The sequence below is a fragment of the Lissotriton vulgaris genome, chromosome 1_1 (assembly GCF_964263255.1).
Source record: "Lissotriton vulgaris chromosome 1_1, aLisVul1.2, whole genome shotgun sequence".
Taxonomy (NCBI): domain Eukaryota; kingdom Metazoa; phylum Chordata; class Amphibia; order Caudata; family Salamandridae; genus Lissotriton; species Lissotriton vulgaris.
Genome location: NC_141685.1, coordinates 744,871,323 through 744,890,439, shown reverse-complemented (window position 1 = coordinate 744,890,439; position 19,117 = coordinate 744,871,323). Strand labels below are relative to the sequence as shown.

The 19,117-nt window shown below is 43.9% G+C and overlaps 1 protein-coding gene across 2 annotated transcripts in view; it reads right to left on the bottom strand.

The window, feature by feature from the left end:
- CACNA1E (calcium voltage-gated channel subunit alpha1 E) overlaps nt 1-19,117 on the bottom strand; it is a 1,936,751-nt gene that overhangs the window by 274,834 nt on the left and 1,642,800 nt on the right. For both annotated transcript variants that reach the window (XM_086955515.1, XM_086955507.1), the window contains exon 24: nt 2,889-3,018. In XM_086955515.1, coding sequence (XP_086811641.1) covers nt 2,889-3,018 — 130 coding nt within the window. The remainder of the gene's footprint in view (nt 1-2,888; nt 3,019-19,117) is intronic.

Sequence of the window (19,117 nt, the reverse complement as noted above, 5' to 3'; positions counted from 1 at the left end):
GGTGACAGCAAAATATTCTCACTGATCTGATTCAGTAGTTGACAAGGAAATGTTCTCTTGTACGGCACAACTAATGACCAGACAGATAATCAGTCACACTATGTCAAATTTGATAAGGCGGATTAAAAAAAGCTATTTGCCCAGGGTGGTGTCAGACTTTATAGCTACATGCCATAGAAAAACGATTAGCTCTAAAGATTTTCAGAAACATGCAAAATAGGGAAAAACATTGAAAACATTATGTACATATGATGAGTGGGCAAGATCCTTAGTGAGGGCCACAGTAACATCCGAGAAACTCAATTGTTTTTGTAACACCGTCTTGTCACCAGAGGTCTTATGAATGCAATAGTACATTACATGTAGAATAATGCTTCTGGGGTGACAATATAGTGAGAATGTGTCTTATCTACAAGAGGAACCCTAATATCGCATGTGGCTGTGTATCAGCAGGTCAGCTAATCAAATTTCAAATGTTTTTCCACTCCATTTACTAGAAAACATCAGAAAAAAAGAGACAGGATTCCTAGAAATAAACAGAAAACCTCCTTGCAGGGCAGAGACGTTTTAAGACAGGCAAAGTTGGCTTTGGCCCAGGTAATATTAGGGAGCCGCTGCTGTGTTACAATATTGAAACCACAGGTCATTATCCCCGAATATTACAAGTAAGCACATTTAGAATTTGGATGAGTTTGCCTGTGCCCTGGACCAGGCCAACGAGGGCATGAGAGCAGAAACTGAAACATAAAGTCAAAGCTGTTCCGAACAGGGGACCCCAAAATACGTTTGGTCCAGGGCCCCAACATCCTTAAGATGTCGCTGTTGCAGCATAAAACCTACTACATCTATAATAAGCTGAAAAATATGCCAGAATTGAAGGGTAAAGAGCAAAATGGGCAGCAATCTTGCAGACCGGAAAGAAAAAAAGAGACTCTCCTTTTAATAGTTCAGATTCCTCTATGATGCTCGAGCACCCCTGTGTTTTTTATGGAACTCAAACACATTCACCTCCATAGGAACTTGATCTTTATTATCAAGAAGCAAGGGTTGTTTAGTCAATGAGAATCATCAGGGGGTGTGAAGGTCAAATTTCCCAACTAAAGAAGCAGTGGGCCTCTGAGCGAATGGGTGTGATGACTAAGGTTCAAGATGGACTGTTCCCATGAGGCGCAGAGTAATCAGTACTGATTTGCATTAGGTGGGCCTCTTGGGCTAATTTAGAGTTTGGCAGGCAGGGTACTTTTTCGCAACAGTGACAGAGTACTGTGTCCTCCAAAACTAAGGTCTGGTCACCCGATTTTGAGTTGGGCAGACTGCAAAGTTTACACCAACAGAGTAAAAGTTAACCCATCAGTGTAAAACTTCCTCCAAAGGGTCAGATGAAGTAGGAACCATCAGAGATAAGTTATCTGATCCTCCGCCTCTTTTAGAGTGGATGGTTGGATGGGTAATTTTAACTGTCTGTAAAGGACAGAAATAAAGAAAACCCCTCAGCATAAAAGGAAACTCCCATGGTGTTGGTGTCATTAGATTATTTTATTTTTCTAAACTCTAGGAGATTGTTTTTGAAAAAAAAAAAACGTTGGAAAAGTGAGACGGCAGACCATCGTCCGCTAAATGTTTCCTACATTGACAGGAACCACCATGACGGGTGATCCTGCCATTGTATAGAGAAGTCTACGGGGCTGGTGGACAACTCTACATTTGTCGGCAGGAGTAAAAGCAAGATGGCTAACGCAAAGAGTTCTGCCACTCTGTCTGCCTTTACTCCGTTAGCCAAACCTTAAATCAGGCCATCTGTTTAGAATGACTCAGTGGGTGAAAAACGATGGGTTGGAATACTACTCCTAGTGATAGCCAGTGATTAGACTATTAACAAGCACTCGCAATTTTTGAGTGTTTGATTGCCACTAGTATGGCTGGAAACCTGGTGCAGCTTTTCAAGCCTACTATGCCAATGTTTGAGAATTCCCAAAAAGTAGCAAATTTGCACCCATTCAATGAGTACTTATATGGGTACCGTTGTCCTACTTTTTGGTAAACTGGTCACAGTATATTTTAAGTTCCAAATCCCAAAAATTAACAAACTAAAACCTGTTCGAAAAATCGGGAATGAGGCAATCCAACACAGGCATGTCAGACCAAACTCGGGGCTCTCAGACCCAACTGTCAAGGCAAGAATGTATTTATTTTGAGGGATGTTACAATTAAACAACTCCCCCACCCCCCACTAAAGATATGCCCCTGTCAGTGAGAAGGATTTGTTGTTTGTGGCTTCAATAACACTACCTATGATGCAGAGTTAGGATTACAAAAAACTCCCTTCTGCATCATAAGAACATTATTGATAGACATAAACATTAGAATAGGATAGCAAGCTTATAACTGATAGAGGTATCTTTAATAGAGATTTAAAAATATCATAACCCATAACTATTAAGAAACTATTGAAGAAGTGTTCTGGGATCTCATGTGGAGCAGAGACAATTTCTAATATTTACAGTCATCAACAAAGATCCTGTGAGGCAGAACCACACCTTCCAATGACAAGCACCCTACTGTCTGTGGAATCAAGGCTTCACAGTCTGGTAACATTGGGTGTAGGTGTAAAAATGTTATTTGCACGCATGCCATTTAGTGAAAGGTTAATGTATCACAGCTTCCCTGGCTGGTAACAATGGGGCTAGATGTAAAGTTTTGCTTTGCAGACATGACATTTAGTGAAAAGTTAATGTATTACACACATCACTTTATGTAAGTTGGAGCTTTCAAACCCCTTATTCCACATGTAACTTGGGGATACGTTATGCCCGGCACAGAAACCAAAGAGATTATGAGATGGGAGCAGTATGCTACAGATGACATAAAAAATGAGATGGTCAACGCACCCTGTTTCTCTCTGAGTTTGTTAACACTGGATCTTCGGCTGCTAGTGCAATGCTACTGGCTGCAATCACAAGCAGGATACACATCTCAAAGTAGCGCAGGTTCACAATGTAGTGGCACACCTTCCGTAACCTGTGGAGAAAGGAATTCATGATATGAGGCAGAGAAAGAAAGAAGACTTGTGAAATATTAAAACACCAGCAGATACCTCCTCACAGAGTTAGTGACTGGGCTGCTTTGGATACAGCCAACATATGTATGTAGGGGCATATTTAATAATACTTCATGCAATGCAATGCAGCAAGGCAACTTGCTGTGTTGTATTGTGTGAAAGGGAGAGAACAAAAGTGGGCTATATACACACTAAGGTATAGTGCACTTCAGCTCTCATTTAGCTCCTTTGCTGTATGTGCTGCTTAGCCCTTGCGTCAACGCTGGCACCTTTGAGCCATGCTGCAAGGGTGCCTGCATTACAGGTAGGACTGTTTTTTGTGCAGAGAGGTTTATACATTCTAGTGTTCTAAGAGCCATATTCCTCATATAAATAGAGGAAGCAACTAGTGGAAATAAGAATAAATTGCTTACCTGTATTCCTAGTTCTCTTCCAGGGGAATCCTCATCAATGTCATAAGCATTGAATAGTCCTGCCCACGTACAGGGACCCGAGAGTACTTCTTAAACTATATATATATATATATTGTACATTGTTTCTTTTAAAACCATAGAAATCAATAACATTTATTTTAGCATAGAAAACAATTTGAGGCTTTGTTAACAAATAGGCTGCATACATAGAGTAAGCATAAAACTGGCACTGTGCCTTTAAGCACCTCACAGTACCCAGGGTATCCCATCATGCCCCACAGGTGAAAAGTCAGTTCATGTTTCCGGTCTGGAGCACTGAGCTCTCCTTTTTAGACTTAAATTGAAAAACCTTTTCAAAACGGTGTCTAACCATTTAAACTTGATAGTTGCTAGTATGTGCTCTACTGCCAGCCTTTTTTCTAACCGAAAATATTTTTTATTCTGTCACAAAAGCCTGCATGATGTGTGAAGTGCCCTTCCTGTGGGAAGAAGAAGGCCCAGCCCTTCATGCAGTCTGCATTGTCTGCCTGTCTGAGTCCCACCATCCTGACTCCTGTCCTCACTGCCAGAAGCTATCAAGGCGTACTCTGAAGGACAGAGAGAAGATACATCTTCATGGACTCCAGGAGAGAGGTTCATCCTTAAGAGGCCTTGGGAAACTCATATCTATCTCTAAAGAGTCCGCCTCTCATCCAAAAGAACATCAAAGAGGCAGATCTCGAGAAAAACAACATAAAACCAGGTCCTAGATGACATTGAGAGGCAGGACGTTGAGAAAAATACCTATTTGTTCACCATCAATGTTGAGGCAACCATCGAAGGTGTGGTTGGCCGATTGCTTGACGCTGGAACACACTCGGATAGTTTAACTACAACCACTCACCCTAAGGGGAGCTAATCACAAGAACACCTTCAGATGAAATGTGTAGAAAAGTGTGCTATGGTCTATGCAAATCTTTCAAAGCAGAAACGCTATATTCTTGACTCTAGCATTTTTATTTTGAAGCTGTAGGTGCAGCAGATGAACAACACCCATTAAGAATCGTTACACAAAGTATTTTACCTTAGGTAAATAAATGCAAAGACAGCAGTTTGAAGCATGTATTTTATATACATAGTTATTTGGAAGTTAGGTGTACTTTTCAGAATACACTTGCTACATAAGTATGACAACACTTATGCACACGCATAGACAATGTTATGTATACTTACATGTTAATAAGCACTCACAATAAAGTAAAAAATGTATGCCCAGCCCCGGCTCACTGTCGCCCAGAGGGGGGACCATTGGTTAGAACACTTAAACGTCATACTGCCTCCCCTGGGAGGCAGGGTCAGGAGTAGTTAATCAAGTGTAGTCCTTGCTAAATTGTTGGGTTCCAGAATTTATTGTATTGTAATTGTATTTATATAGCACTTACTACCCCAGACGAGGTGTCAAAGCGCTGTTCGGCGAGTAGCACACTACTCCTAAACCCAAAAAGGATTAGTGGTGGATTAGTATGGTGGAATTTAAGTTAATTTGATCGGTGGAAATGTGAGTCTGTTAGTTGAATTCAAAAGGATAATGGTGGGATAGAAGAGGGAATAGTCTAGAAAGTGTTGATAATAGTAGTAAGGTAAGGGTTGGGATGAGTCAAAGAAAGGATAGGTGAGGGAAGAGTTGAGAAGGGTTGTTTGGAAGATCATAATATGAAAATGAGGTTCGGGTGATCTAAGGAGGAGTAGAGGAAGGAAAAGTCTTGAAAAGGTTATTTTGGAGATCATAGTAGTGGAATGAGGTTTGCGGTAAGAGAGTGGAGGTAGAGCATATATTGAGAGAGGTATAGAGTGAAATATAGGGTAGTGCATTGGAGAGAGACAACGTTGCTGTAGGAGTAAAGTAATAAATATATAGTTATATAATTATATATTATTATACATATTTACATCAAGAAATACACATATCTAGATACATACGTATAATCAAATAAATGTTTATATACACAGGGATATTCTGTACAGTTGTGTTTGAGTATGGTGGTTATGTAGGAAAGAAGCAACTCTTGAGCAGTCTTCTGAAGATAAGATAGTAATCTGTGATGCTGCGAATGTCTTTTTTTCTTCTATTGGATGCTAACTAACTGGACTGAATTATTACAGAAGTGTCAACTTGGAAGCTTTTGCCAGATGATTTGATTAACCATACAGTAGAGCATGATTTATTTTGCAGGGAATACCCCCTGAAACATGTCTCAGGCCTGCGATTGCAGTGTCTGTGAGTGCAGTTTTTAAACTGCCATGTCGACCTGGCAAGTGCAACCATTTGTCAGGCCCTAACCATCCCTTTTTCTACATGTATGACACCCCTAAAGTGGGTCCAAGGTAGCCTCATTGGCAGGGTGCAGTGTATGTAAAAGGTAGGACATGTGCTGGTGTGTTTTACGTGTCCTCGTAGTGAAATACTGCCAGTTTTGTTTTTTCACTATAGCAAGCCTATCTCTCCCATAGGTTATCATTGGAGCGGGCTTGCAACATTTTACAGCTATAACTTTCAATTGGGAAGAGATAGAGATTTGGAGTTTGAGCGCCCTGAGCTCAGAATTTAAAACTACATCTTTCAGTGAATGTAGTTTTTAAATTGTGTGTTTAAAAATGCCACTTTTGGAAAGTGGGCATTTTGTGCTTTACCGTTCTACATTTCTGTCCGCCTGTGGAATCAACGCCTGGTTTAGACTGACAGGGACCTGTTTGTGCATTCACGCCAGACAGTCACACAAAGAGAGCTGTGGTGTGTCCTGTATATCCTGATGGGCCATCATCAGGTTGATGGGTCTTCCTGGGCTAGAGTGGTGGGAAGAGTTATGCCTGACACCTGAATAGGGCTGTGCCTGTCCTCTCACAATGCTATCTCCACCCCCTGGAGTTTGTCTGGAGCCAAGGCTGGGCAAGGCAAGAACTTGTGAACAACAAAAGCTTTCTTTGAAGTTTGCCAGCTTTAAAAGCCAAAAGGGGTATAAGTATTGGACCTAAAACCTCAGACTGGTAGAACACTTCTGGATCAAGAAGAACTTCTGCCAAGGAGAAGAGTTGAAGAGCTGTATGGAGGAGTACTGCCCCTTTGATGTGTTTGCTTTGCAGGGTTAGCCTGCAGTTGCTACTTTTGTCTAGGAGAGAACAAGGACTAGCCTTTGCTGTTTGCAACCCGCTTGAGAAGATTCTCCAAGGGCTTGTGTGTGCGTGCCTCCTGTAGGAAACCTCAGGGACACGAAGACTTTACCTGCAGCATCCCTGAACTCCACTGCTGGGAGTTCTGACCTGCCTTGTAGTGCCAACTCCAGTTCTGGGCCCTTGGAGGTTGTTTTGCTGCTCCTGTTACTGAAAACCCATACATTGCACTTCTTTCGCCTGATTTTTCCGACACAGCACTGCCGTAAGGGAAACATTTCCAGGCACCACCACCATGCGGCTAAAGAAATCGATGCAGCACCTGTCTGTGGCTGAAGAAACATCAACAACCCGAGTTCAGTACACCATGTCTCCGAAGTCCGAGACCACCACACTGACTCTGACACAGGCCTTGCTGTGTGACTAAAAGAATCAACGCATCACCAGTCTGCAGCTGCGGAAATTGACGCAGCACCTGGATCACCGCCGCATCACTTCGCAGCACCTGTAGTTTTCGCACATCGCACATGTGCGTCAAGTCTACATCAATGCTTGACATTAGTAAGGAACTGAGGCAGCCTTTCCAGAGAAGTGACCCATCACCTGCCCCATGCAGTAAGAAACTGGTGCATCACCCCCTCTCACTTTAAGGAACTGACACATCACCTCCCCTGCGTAGCATTAAGAAACTGACGCATCACCTCCCCTGGGAGGAAGAAACCTACTCATCACATTCCCTGTATGTAAGGAACCAACACATCACTTTTTTTCCAGCGCCTTACCTTCCCAGGGCCTGTTTTCACCTCCAAATTTGACGCAACTCAGGTACTTTAGTTTTATATAGACTGAACAGTTTTTACCTTTTGAAAGTGATATTTTGATGTATTTTGTATTTTTGTCATTTTGGTCTTGTTTGGTTTACATAAAGATACTTTATTCCTCTAAACTGGTGTTGTTTCCATTTGTAGTGTTTTCACTGTGTTACTGTGTGTGCTATGTACAAATACTTTACACATTGCCTTTGATATAAGCCTGACTGCTCATGCCAAGCTACCAAGGGTGTGAGCAGGGATTATTTTAGGTGTGTAATCTCCTTCTCCCGACTTGAAGGAAGGGCTCCTACTTCGACAGGGTGCAAGCCACTGCCAACTGGAGACCTCCATTTCAAACATGTACACACCTGGTCTGTGGTGTTTACACACAATTTTTAACTAATATCTATCTGCTCGGGTGAAATGTGTTATTAGGCTTTATAGGGGTAAACGTATATTTATCACACAGGGATTCAGTCTGTGAATAGCTTATGTACCATTAAGGTCTGTGCTCTAGCACTTCATATGTAGACATCGGTTTTGTGGTGTTTACACACTATTTCACCTAATACATGTCTGCTCACATTTGTTACATAGGAATTCAGTCTTTGGATAGATGTCTGTATAAAGACAGACACTGACTGTGCAATACAGCCACTCACACATCCACTCAATTACCCAAGAACCCAGTCAGCCACTCACACACCCACTTACACACCCATTCACCCACCCATAGAACCAATAACACAGACACTCAGTCACCCATACAGCCAGTCACACACCCACTCACCCACCCAAGCATCCACTCACCCTTCCATACAGCCACTCATTCACCCATAGAGCCACCCACACAGTCACTCACTTATCCATACAGCTACTCACATGCCCACTTAACTGTGTCTTCTTCTTTCTTAAAAAAAATCTAAATAGTATATTTGGAAAGTATATTGAAGTTGACTTTCCTGGATGATGTCATTAGTGATGTCATTTGAGATGTCATCAGTGATTTTAGTTGAGCTAACTATAACACGCGCGCCCGCAATGCACTGGTGATGACATCACATATTACATCACTCATGACATGGTCAGTGACATCACTGATGACATCACTGATGACATCTCAAATGACATCACTGACAACATCAATTATTACATCATCCAGTGAATGTGTTAATTTTTCATATATATCTATGCCAAGGTGTATTGAAGAATGAGTGGATTTACAAGTGCCTGAGTTGATTATTTAGTAGGTGCGTGACTGACTGTATAAGTGAGTGATTGAACATGTCTTACTGAATGCATGGGGTAGTGACTAAACTGTGTGAAAGTCTGTATTAGTCTCTCAGTTGGTGTGTAAGCGGCTGCATGGGTTGGTGAGTAGCTACATGAGTTTCTATATGGGTTATTCATTTGTTGTCTGAGTATCTGTATGGGTGCCTGAGTGTCTGTCTGTGTGGGTGGGAGGGTGAGTGACTATGTGCATAGATGTCTGAGTGGGTGATTAACTGGTTGTATGGATTCAAAAGTGCATCTAGAAAGGGCTGTATGGGTGAGTTAGTGTGTGTTTGGGTGTGTTGGTGAGTGAATCAATGTCTCAGTGGTATATGTGTGAGTAACTAAATATGTTTTAAGGCAGTATATGTGAGTGTTGGAATATATAAATGACTATACGTGAGAGTAAGTTATTTGAAGAGTGTGTGTGTAAATGAGTGTCTGCTTGTATCAGTGATTGTATAAGACTAAGTATGTGTTAGTATCTGCATAAATAAGTGATGTGGTGTGTGTATAAATAACGGAGTTGGTGTGTATAACTGTATACATGAGTAAATTGGTATGTGATTGATTCTTTGCATGACTGACTAGGTGTGTGAGTAACTCTATGGATGAGTAGCGGAGTGTTACTGTATGTATAGGTGTATGAATGCATATTATAGTACTGTATTGAAAAGTAACTGCATGTATAAGTGACTGGATGTGTGTACAGACCTAGGAAATAGTGGGTGGTATGTAGTATCTGCCATTGTTGTGTGTATGGTTTCAAAAATAGTAGTCTGTATTTTAGAGTGCGTGTATCAAACTTTATATTAGGGCATCAGTATATGCATCAGAGTTTCACGTGGATGATGTCATCAGTGATGTCGTTTGAGATGTCATCAGTGATGTCATCAGTGATGTCACTAACCATGTTATGAGTGATGTAATATGTGACGTCATCACCAGTGCATTGCGGGCGCGTGTTATAGTTAGCTCAACTAACTATAACAGGCGAATTTCTCTGGTTTTATATGAGTCAAATGTTCAACTAACTATAACGTCCCTGAAACCTATGATTTTTAAAAGAATTTCTAAGGTTTTTAAATGCTAATTCCTAACTGGTTCGTGACACCGCGTCCTGCGTAACATAATATACGAATGAAGTCCCCCCAGCTGCTACTTTGGTATCCGACGGGTACGCAGTACCAAGCCACGTGTTACGTCTTGTACGTATGGGGTCGCTCCCGCTGCGCGTTGCATATGAGATGAGTGCACGCCGCCAGGCCCTGTGTTACATCACAGACATAGGGTGTCGCGCCGGGTACGCCATTCCCTTTTTTTGTCTCAAAAGTATATTTAAATAACTTTAAACAGTATATGACAGCAAGCAATAATCTAAAATATTTTAATCATTTATATATTTCTAACTGTAATGAACTTATATTAGGATAAATATATTTTCTCAAAATCGCTTTGGGTGCGGCCTTACGTGCACACTCGGTGCGAGATTGGCATGTGACCTTAAAGAAAAGCATTTGATTGCTTCATAACATTTTCCATTGTAACAGTTGGACGACCCCACCCATTTTAGCCATTATCTATCAGCATTTGATGAGAGACAACTCTTCTCTTTAAACAGCTTTTTTCAAAAGTTATTTGCTATATACACATATCTTATACTACACACAACATGCAACAATTATCTTGATCAATATTCATGGCCTGTACATTAGCCTTCTACGTGTGATGGCCATGCATCTCAAACGTTACATCAAAAAACAAATGTGTGTTACATGATGCCCCTGGTGTGTGTGCACATTATTGTGCTGCCTTTTGGACTGGGTATTGGTAGCTCAAAGGGGTATCATCAGCCACGGGCAGAGTGCACATCCTAGATCATATATAACAAACAGTAAAGAGTAATGTCTAGATTTGTATTGCTGTACGCTCTATTGTCAGGCTTTACCAATATAGTAGTGTGTTATATGTGAGACTTTCAGATTCAAGTTTGACATCATTGCTTGACTGTAATGAGCGTTATCACTGTGTATGACGTAGCCTCACTGCTGATCCTCCCTCCATATGAGCACATTCACATGTGTACGCTTCGCGATAGCAACACTTTCAATAATACCGCACACCATTGACATGCATGTCTGCGCATATCCACAACCTTGACAACGACATGTGATGTTCGCCATTCAATCTTTTCAAACAGCATCTCATTAGCTATTTATTTATTTATTTATTTATTTAGTGTATTTTGATATCGCGCACAGCTACCCCAACGGGGTGTCCTGGCGCTCCTGTGTGAGTACATGCTGGCTGAGATGATTGTTTCACAAGAGAAAAGATCAGCAGAACAGGTAGGTTTTTAGGGCTCTCCGGAAGGGTTGTTCATCCTGGATCAACCGGATGGCATTCGGTAGCTTATTCCATAGGCTGAAGTCAATACTGGAAAAGTTTTCCCGCCTGAGCGAGTTTTCCTGAATCTGGGAACGGTAAGGCGATTTTTTGAGGAAGAGCGTAAGGTCCTGATGTTATTATAGGGAATCAAGCAGGTAGAGAGATAAGCAGAGCCCTTGCCTCTCAACACTTGATGAGCCGATACCAGAGCTTTGAATTCTGCCCTTTTGTGTATCGGCAGCCAGTGAAGTTCACGACGGTGTGGAGAGATATGCTCACGTAAAGGAATACCTCTAACCAGTCGAACCGCGGCATTCTGGACTGTCTGGAGGTGATGACAAAGACCCACAGACAGGCCAGTATAAAGACCGTTGGCGTAGTCCAGGTGTGAAGTAATTAAAGCCTGGACTATGATCTTCCTGGTATTAATGGGCAGAAAATGGATGAACTTTTTTACCATTCTAATCTTAGCGAGACATGCCGCGGAGACTGTCTGAACTTGATGGTGGAGTGTGAGGTTGGAATCCCATCTAACTCCTACATTTTTCACAGAGTCTTTAGGGAGAGGGGGGCACTAAAATCAAGAGACCACCAGATGTTAGGGTCAAGTGGGGTCGGCTGATGAAAAAAGAGAACCTCAGTTTTTCCTGCGTTCAGTCTTAGGAAGTTATTATCCATCCACAGGGCAATTGTGCGGAGGCAGTTTTTTAGGGGATCAAAGGTTGTGGGGGAAATACTCTTAAATGAAAACAAAAGCTGGATATCATCAGCATAGGAGGTAACCTTTATGCCAGTTTGAACGATGATATCAAAAAGGGGGGGAAAATAAACATTAAATAGAAGGGGACTCAGCGAGGAGCCCTGAGGGACTCCCCACCGAAGCGGGCGACTTTCTGAGGTAAATGGGGGAGTGAACACTGCCTGGGACCGGGCGGACAGAAAAGATGAGATCCATTTTAGGGCCATACCCTGGATACCCTTCGATTGGAGGCGTTCAAGGAGGAGGGGGTGGGAGACGGTGTCGAATGCTGCTGACAAATCCAGCAGCACCAACACCGCTCTTGATCCCTCGTCCATCCTCCATCGTACTGCATCTGACATCTCAATTAGTACAGACTCAGTACTGTATCCTGGCCTAAAGCCGTGCTGAGAATCATGATAAGCACCTGATGTTTCTAGAAAGCTCGCTAATTGTTGTTGAGCAAGTCTTTCGAGTACTTTAGCAGGGGCTGGTAGCAGGGAAATTGGCCTGTAATTGGAGGGCTCGTTTGGGTCGGCACTAGCTTTCTTAATTATAGGGACTAGACGAGTTTGTTTCCAAGAGTGTGGGAATACTCCCAGCTGTAAGGAATCATTCCAGATCCCATTCAGAGTGGGGTTAAGAATGGGGCTAAGGACTTATATTCCTTAGCAGGCCATGGGTCCAAAGGAGAGCCAGATTTACTTTTAAGAAGTTCCATGAGAGATTGTTCCAAGGTAATCTCTGCAAAGTCAGTAAACATACGCTCTGTGGCAGGGACAGATGGGTTGATGGAGCTTTTATTTACATGGGTATTGCTCGGGAAGGAATCATAGATAGTGGCTATTTTGTTCTAAAAAAAACCAGAAAGGTTATCACGAAGAGTCTGTGACCACTGAAGGACGTTTTAAAGCTAGGGGATCCGTAAAAGATCTAACTGTCTCAACTGTCTCAAATATTTCCCTAGATGAGCCTTGTGCCCGATAAATTTCTTCTTCAAGAAAAATTATTTTATGGTCAATGATCTTCTTCCTAGATTTGCGGTCGGGTGAATAGGTGATTCTCCAACGTCTTTCAAGGCGTTTGCATTCCGATTTAAGCTCTCTAAGATCATTGGAATACCATGGGGCTGATGGGGCAGAGCGATAAGTTTTTATGGGTCTGACTGGCGCGATAAGGTCCATTACCGAGGTAATCCGATCATTAAAGTTAGTCAGGCAAGTATCAAAGATCTGTACTCATATCTAAAAAATCAATAGATTGGAGATGAGGTGCAAGGCTGTCAGGAGAGATTTTTCTCCAGTTTCTGCCCTGTTGCTTGGCCGGGCAGATGTGTCGGTTCATGCAGTGGCAAGGAAATGAGAAAGGGACAAGCAGATGATCCGACCAAATTACTGGAACAGTGTCAAGAATGGCTAAGCCGACCAGATCGGTACAGATCAGATTGAGGGTGTGGCCCGCTTTATGAGTAGGGCAACTAATAAGTTGATTCAGTCCGCCATCTGCTAAGGTGGACAGAAAATTAAGGGAGGTGGTGTCCAAAGTATTGTCAACATGGAGATTAAAATCCCAGAGGAGAGTAAAATTGGCATATCGCGTTGAGGGCTGTAGAACTTAATCTAGAAATACAGAGAGATGAGATAATTTAGAGTTGGGGGGTCGATAAACCAAGAGACCCGAAAAGGTAAAATTAGGTGAACTTTTAATACAAAAAGGGAGTGCTTCAATACGTTCCAGTTGGTTGAAGGTAAAAGAAGAAATGGTCCAGTGGGCTCTATATATAATGGCCACTCCGCCCCCAGGATGTGAGCTCTGTCTATTAGCACACAAAATGCTATAACCCGAGGGAATAGCTAAGTGTAACGCAGGATTAGTGTCATCTCCTAAACAAGTCTCGGTAAGAAACAACAGGTCCCATTTGTCCTCTTCCAAGGTGTGGAATACGTCAAGAGAATGTTTAACTAGGGACCGACAATTTAGCAAGCCAGCTTTTAAACGTGCCTGAAACGGGGTTTTCTGCAGGCGACGGCAGTTATGCTTTAAGTCGCCGGGTTGAACTGAAGAGCATTTTATGAGGGGAAAGAGGGGGTTGGCAGCTGTAGGTGTAATCGCTGGTAAAATGCAATGTCGAGACCTCATAGATCTAAGCATGGCACTATCATAAAGCAAAAGGGAGGGAACGCTATGCCTAGCAATACCTGTGTCTGTGGTCGCTGACCGGTCGCGAACGGGCGCAGACGGGCAGGACTCTGGCACGACTCTGGCACAGGTCCGGCGCGTCCGCTGTTCGCGTCCGCTGCGCCGAGGCATGATCTTCCGTTTTTATAGTGTCCAATCTGGTGCCTTTGAAGGCTACCCCACTCCAAGATGGCCGCCGGAGTCAATCCAATCACCCAAGACAGCGCTAACTCAGCATTAAGATCGGCTGAGGTGAGTGAGAGTCTTGGTGACGGGGGAAACAATTTTCGAACTGGCGAGCAGCAAGGGGGGGCGAGGGGAGAATGAGACCGCCGCTTTCTAATCGAGCGGAGGGAAATAGTTACTTGATGCAAATAAGCTTCGTATTCAAGCTAGAACGAGTGAAGTTAAAAAGCTGCAAGGACAGCTAGTAAAAACGTGCAAATGATAATTAAACAAACACAAAATACAGCAACCTCCCGGCTCACGCCTCAGGAGGGAATGTCAGTCACACAGGTTTAGAGAACCCATACAGCACAGTCCTTTTATAGTGTCCAATCGGGTGCCTTCGAAGGCTACCCCACTCCAAGATGGCCGCCGGAGTCAATCCAATCACCCAAGACAGAGCTAACTCAGCGTTAAGAACGGCTGAGGTGAGTGAGAGTCTTGGTGACGGGGGAAACAATTTTCTAACTGGCGAGCAGCAAGGGGGGCGAGGGGAGAATGAGACCGCCGTTTTCTAATCGAGCGGAGGGAAATAGTAACTTGATGCAAATAAGCTTCGTATTCAAGCTAGAACAAGTGAAGTTAAAAAGCTGCAAGGACAGCTAGTAAAAACGTGCAAATGATAATTAAACAAACACCAAATACAGCAACCTCCCGGCTCACGCCTCAGGAGGGAATGTCAGTCACAGAGGTTTAGAGAACCCATGCAGCACAGTCCTTTTATAGTGTCCAATCGGGTGCCTTCGAAGGCTACCCCACTCCAAGATGGCCGCCGGAGTCAATCCAATCACCCAAGACAGCGCTAACTCAGCATTAAGATCGGCTGAGGTGAGTGAGATTCTTGGTGACGGGGGAAACAATTTTCTAACTGGCGAGCAGCAAGGGGGGCGAGGGGAAAATGAGACCGCCGCTTTCTAATCGAGCGGAGGGAAATAGTAACTTGATGCAAATAAGATTCGTATTCAAGCTAGAACGAGTGAAGTTAAAAAGCTGCAAGGACAGCTAGTAAAAATGTGCAAATGATAATTAAACAAACACAAAATACAGCAATAGTTGTCGCCCTCCCGATACATGCTGCATTAATATAAATTGCGCATTCTGCAACGTCAAAACTGCAAAAGAAACACACATAAGTACACTTCCTGTCAAGGCAGGAACTGAACAATGCCCAGATCCCCAGAACAGTTATTCACACCCCTACGCTGGCCTGGCGTACGCAAATCCCAGCCCACTTTGCATACTTATAAATAGGATAACGAAACCGCCACATGTCCCAGTTCTTCCACACCGCCTCAGATGATATGGCTGCATCCACCTCGCATATCACAATGCGCAATAAAAAAAAGGGATCCAGGAGGTGTACACCATCCTGGCAATCAACACTGGTTCTAAATTGTGAACCCTACTGCCCGTTGTTTTTCCAAAGGGATCCATGAGGTGTACACCATCCTGCAATAAACACTACAACTGAATTGTGAACACTGCTGCCCGTAGTGTTTGCACACACAACAATGACAGCAGGTGAGCAATGGGGCCTGGGTGCACAGCGGTTCCAATTTAGCATGGTGCTGCGGGAGGGGTGGGCTGCATCAGCCTGAGTGCGCAGGTGCGAACAAGCGAAGTAAGCATGGGCGTAAAATCCGTTCCGCTCGCGGATTTTGCGGATTTTCGGTAAATTCGCAATCAGCTAGATTCGCGAATTTCCCGCAAAATCCGCAAATTCGCACGCAGCGGATTTTTTTTTCTTGGTGATACAATTTTGCGGCGTGCGGTTTAAGTTCGCAATTGCGAACTGGTACAAAACCCTCGCGAACTGGGAGAAATCCTTGCGAACTGGCAGAAATCCTTGCGAACACAAAAAAAGCATTCAGCAGGTTCAAAAGTTCAAACTCATCATTAGTAACCATTCCCTGTAGTGCTTCCTGACAAGGGCCCCTCCAGAGTTCAGTTGCTAGTTGCAACAATTGTATGACCCTGCTCTGACCCTCACAGCAGGCTCATAGAATAGCTACAAGTAGGCCACAAAGGTCCTGGAAAAAAAATTGCACTGTAACATAAGCAAATTACAGATAAGGAAGCAGGTGCCAGACTGGAATTTTAAAACAGTGACACATTAATAAATCAACCCCAAATTAATTCATGTCAGTTGAAGCAGGCAGGTGTGCTTGCTTTTCCCCCCCATAATCTACAGTGATGATGAACCAGAGGGTGGCATTGATGTACCAGAGGGTGGCATGGGTGAAACAGAGGGTGGCAGGGGTGAAACAGAGGGTGCTGGGAACCTGTGATGATGAACCAGACGTAGAAACAACATAATCGTGACCGTTGCGAGCCGACATGTAAGTTCGCAATTGCGAACTGGTCCAAAACCCTCGCGAACTGGCAGAAATCCTTGCGAACTGGCAGAATTCCTTGCGAACACAAAAAAAGCATTCAGCAGGTTCAAAATTTCAACCTCATCATTAGTAACCATTCCCTGTAGTGCTTCATGACAAGGGCCCCTCCAGAGTTCAGTTGCTAGTTGCAACAATTGTATGACCCTGCTCTGACCCTCACAGCAGGCTCATAGAATAGCTACAAGTAGGCCACAAAGGTCCTGGAGAAAAAAAATTGCACTGCAACAGAAAGCAAATTACAGATAAGGAAGCAGGCCTGAGCCAGCGGGCAGCGCTGCCCTACAGACACGTGTTGAGCACAGTGCTGCGGAAGGGGTGGGCTGCATCATCCTGGGTGTGCAGGTGCGAAAAACGATGTTGCCGTGGGTAATGATGTGATCTCTGACCTCATTCAGTCACATGTCTGTCTCGTTTTAAGGACCTGCTGGACCGTACTGTAGGCCTGAACCAGCGGGCAGCGCTGCCCTACAGACACGTGGCATTGGCTTTTAGGGCACTGTAGTTAACTCATTACTAAGTGTACATGCACACAGGCTTCCGCCACTGCTTTACACGCGCACATTATGTTTCTAGCATGCGCTCTGTTCCTTTGTATGTGAACCTTGGTATAACATATTGTTATTTAACCTTGTGTATTGTTGTGCACTCCAACTCCTCTTTAAACCACGCTTACCACTAACAGTTGTTAGATCGTACTTCAGAAACGAAGGATGCACTCAACTGGTGTTTTATATTGAGCTTGAAATAAACCTTCATTTATTATTAACTGGACCAAATCCTGTGTTTATGTTCTGGCTGGGGATCTCCCTCCGTTGCCTCGTAGATTCCCAATTCAGGTGGTCGAGACTGGTTTTAAGTACCTGGGGATTCATGTCTCCTTGGATTCCACCGTCCGTTATGACCGTAATCTGCATGCTCCTCTCCGGCAACTTAAACTTGATGTCTTGCGATGGCGTCGCTTCCCCCTATCCCCATTGGGGCGTGCGACTCCTTTTTAAGATGATGTCGCTCCCTAGGCTCCTGTATGCACTTCAAAAATGTTTCGATCCCATACCCTCCGGGTATTTCCGTGAGGTCGAGAGCCTTCAGAGACAATTGATTTGGGACGGGCGGGCTCGTATCTCCTTACCCAAACTCACTTTGCCGTGGTATGATGGTGGCATTGCCCTCCCCGATATCAGGCGCTACTACTGGGCCTCGCAGTTGTGCGCGGTTAATCATGTAACCTACTCCCCTGGTCCTGCTCCCGCTTTTGCGATGGACAAACTTCTCCTGCCTGGTGGGAACTTTAACAGGGCACTGTATTCTAAGGAGCCATTTCGTGCCCTGACTGGTCCTACGAAAAGTGCTGTACGAGTGTGGCGTGATGCGAGTGCTGCTATGGGATGGAGCGGCAGGTTGACACGAATGACGCCGTTGTATGATTCTAATAGATTGGGAAATTTGTGGAGAACGAACGGATTCGATAAATGGGATACGATTGGTATTAGCAAGGTGGAGGATCTCTGGTCTAAAGGTAATGTTAAGTCTTTTGAGGCTCTTAAAGTAGAATATGAACTTGGTGACAGGGAGCACTTTAGGTACCTTCAGGTGCGGCATGCCTTGACCTCCGTTTTCCCCCCGGGAACGGAGATTCCCCAGTCCTCGCCGCTAGAGGATCGTATTCTTGATGGCCACGTGCCGGATAGTACTATATCCCTGATTTATAAAAAAACTCATTAATAACAGGGTTGATCTTCTTGTGCGACTCAGGGCTTCGTGGACCGCTGACGGCTTGGAACTCGATGACGAGGATTGGCAAATGGCCGTCTCCTCCCCTAAGGAGGTGGCCATACCAGCTCGCCTCCGTTTTGTAGAGTTGAAGATCCTCCATCGAGTATATATGACTGGTACGCGTCTGGTGCGAATGGGTTACTCCCTCGATGGGTTATGCAAGCGCGGTTGCGGTATGTTTCACTGTCCCCTTAGTTGACGTTCCGGACGTTTGTCTGTCATAATCTGTATATATCGAGCTGCTCGCCACCCTCCAACCCTAGCCATATGTCTCATTATTCTATGAAAATTGGATTCCTTGCCCTCTCCTCTAGAGTCCCTGCAATTGCCCTTTGCCATGTGTTTGTGTGATTTGTTTGTTGTACGTTCATTCATCAAAAATGTTAAAATGAAACCTATTCCGTCCTTTTTCTGATTCTGCGTTGTGCGCACAGATACACTGAGGGTTGGTTGACCTGCATGCAAGATGGAAGCTCCGATGTGCACAGTTATATTACTGACTGTCATAGCAGCCGGCCCGATGGGTTGTAGGCAGACGCTGTGTATCGCGCATAACAGAAATAAAGGTTTAAAAAAAAAAAAAACCTTCATTTACCTTCAGACTTTTCCACCATTAAATTTTTTCCCCTTTTCAGACACTGAATTAATTGACCGAAAATGGGCGGAGCGGTAGGTCACCACGTAATGATGCCCTTTGCATTCTGCCGCCTTCTATC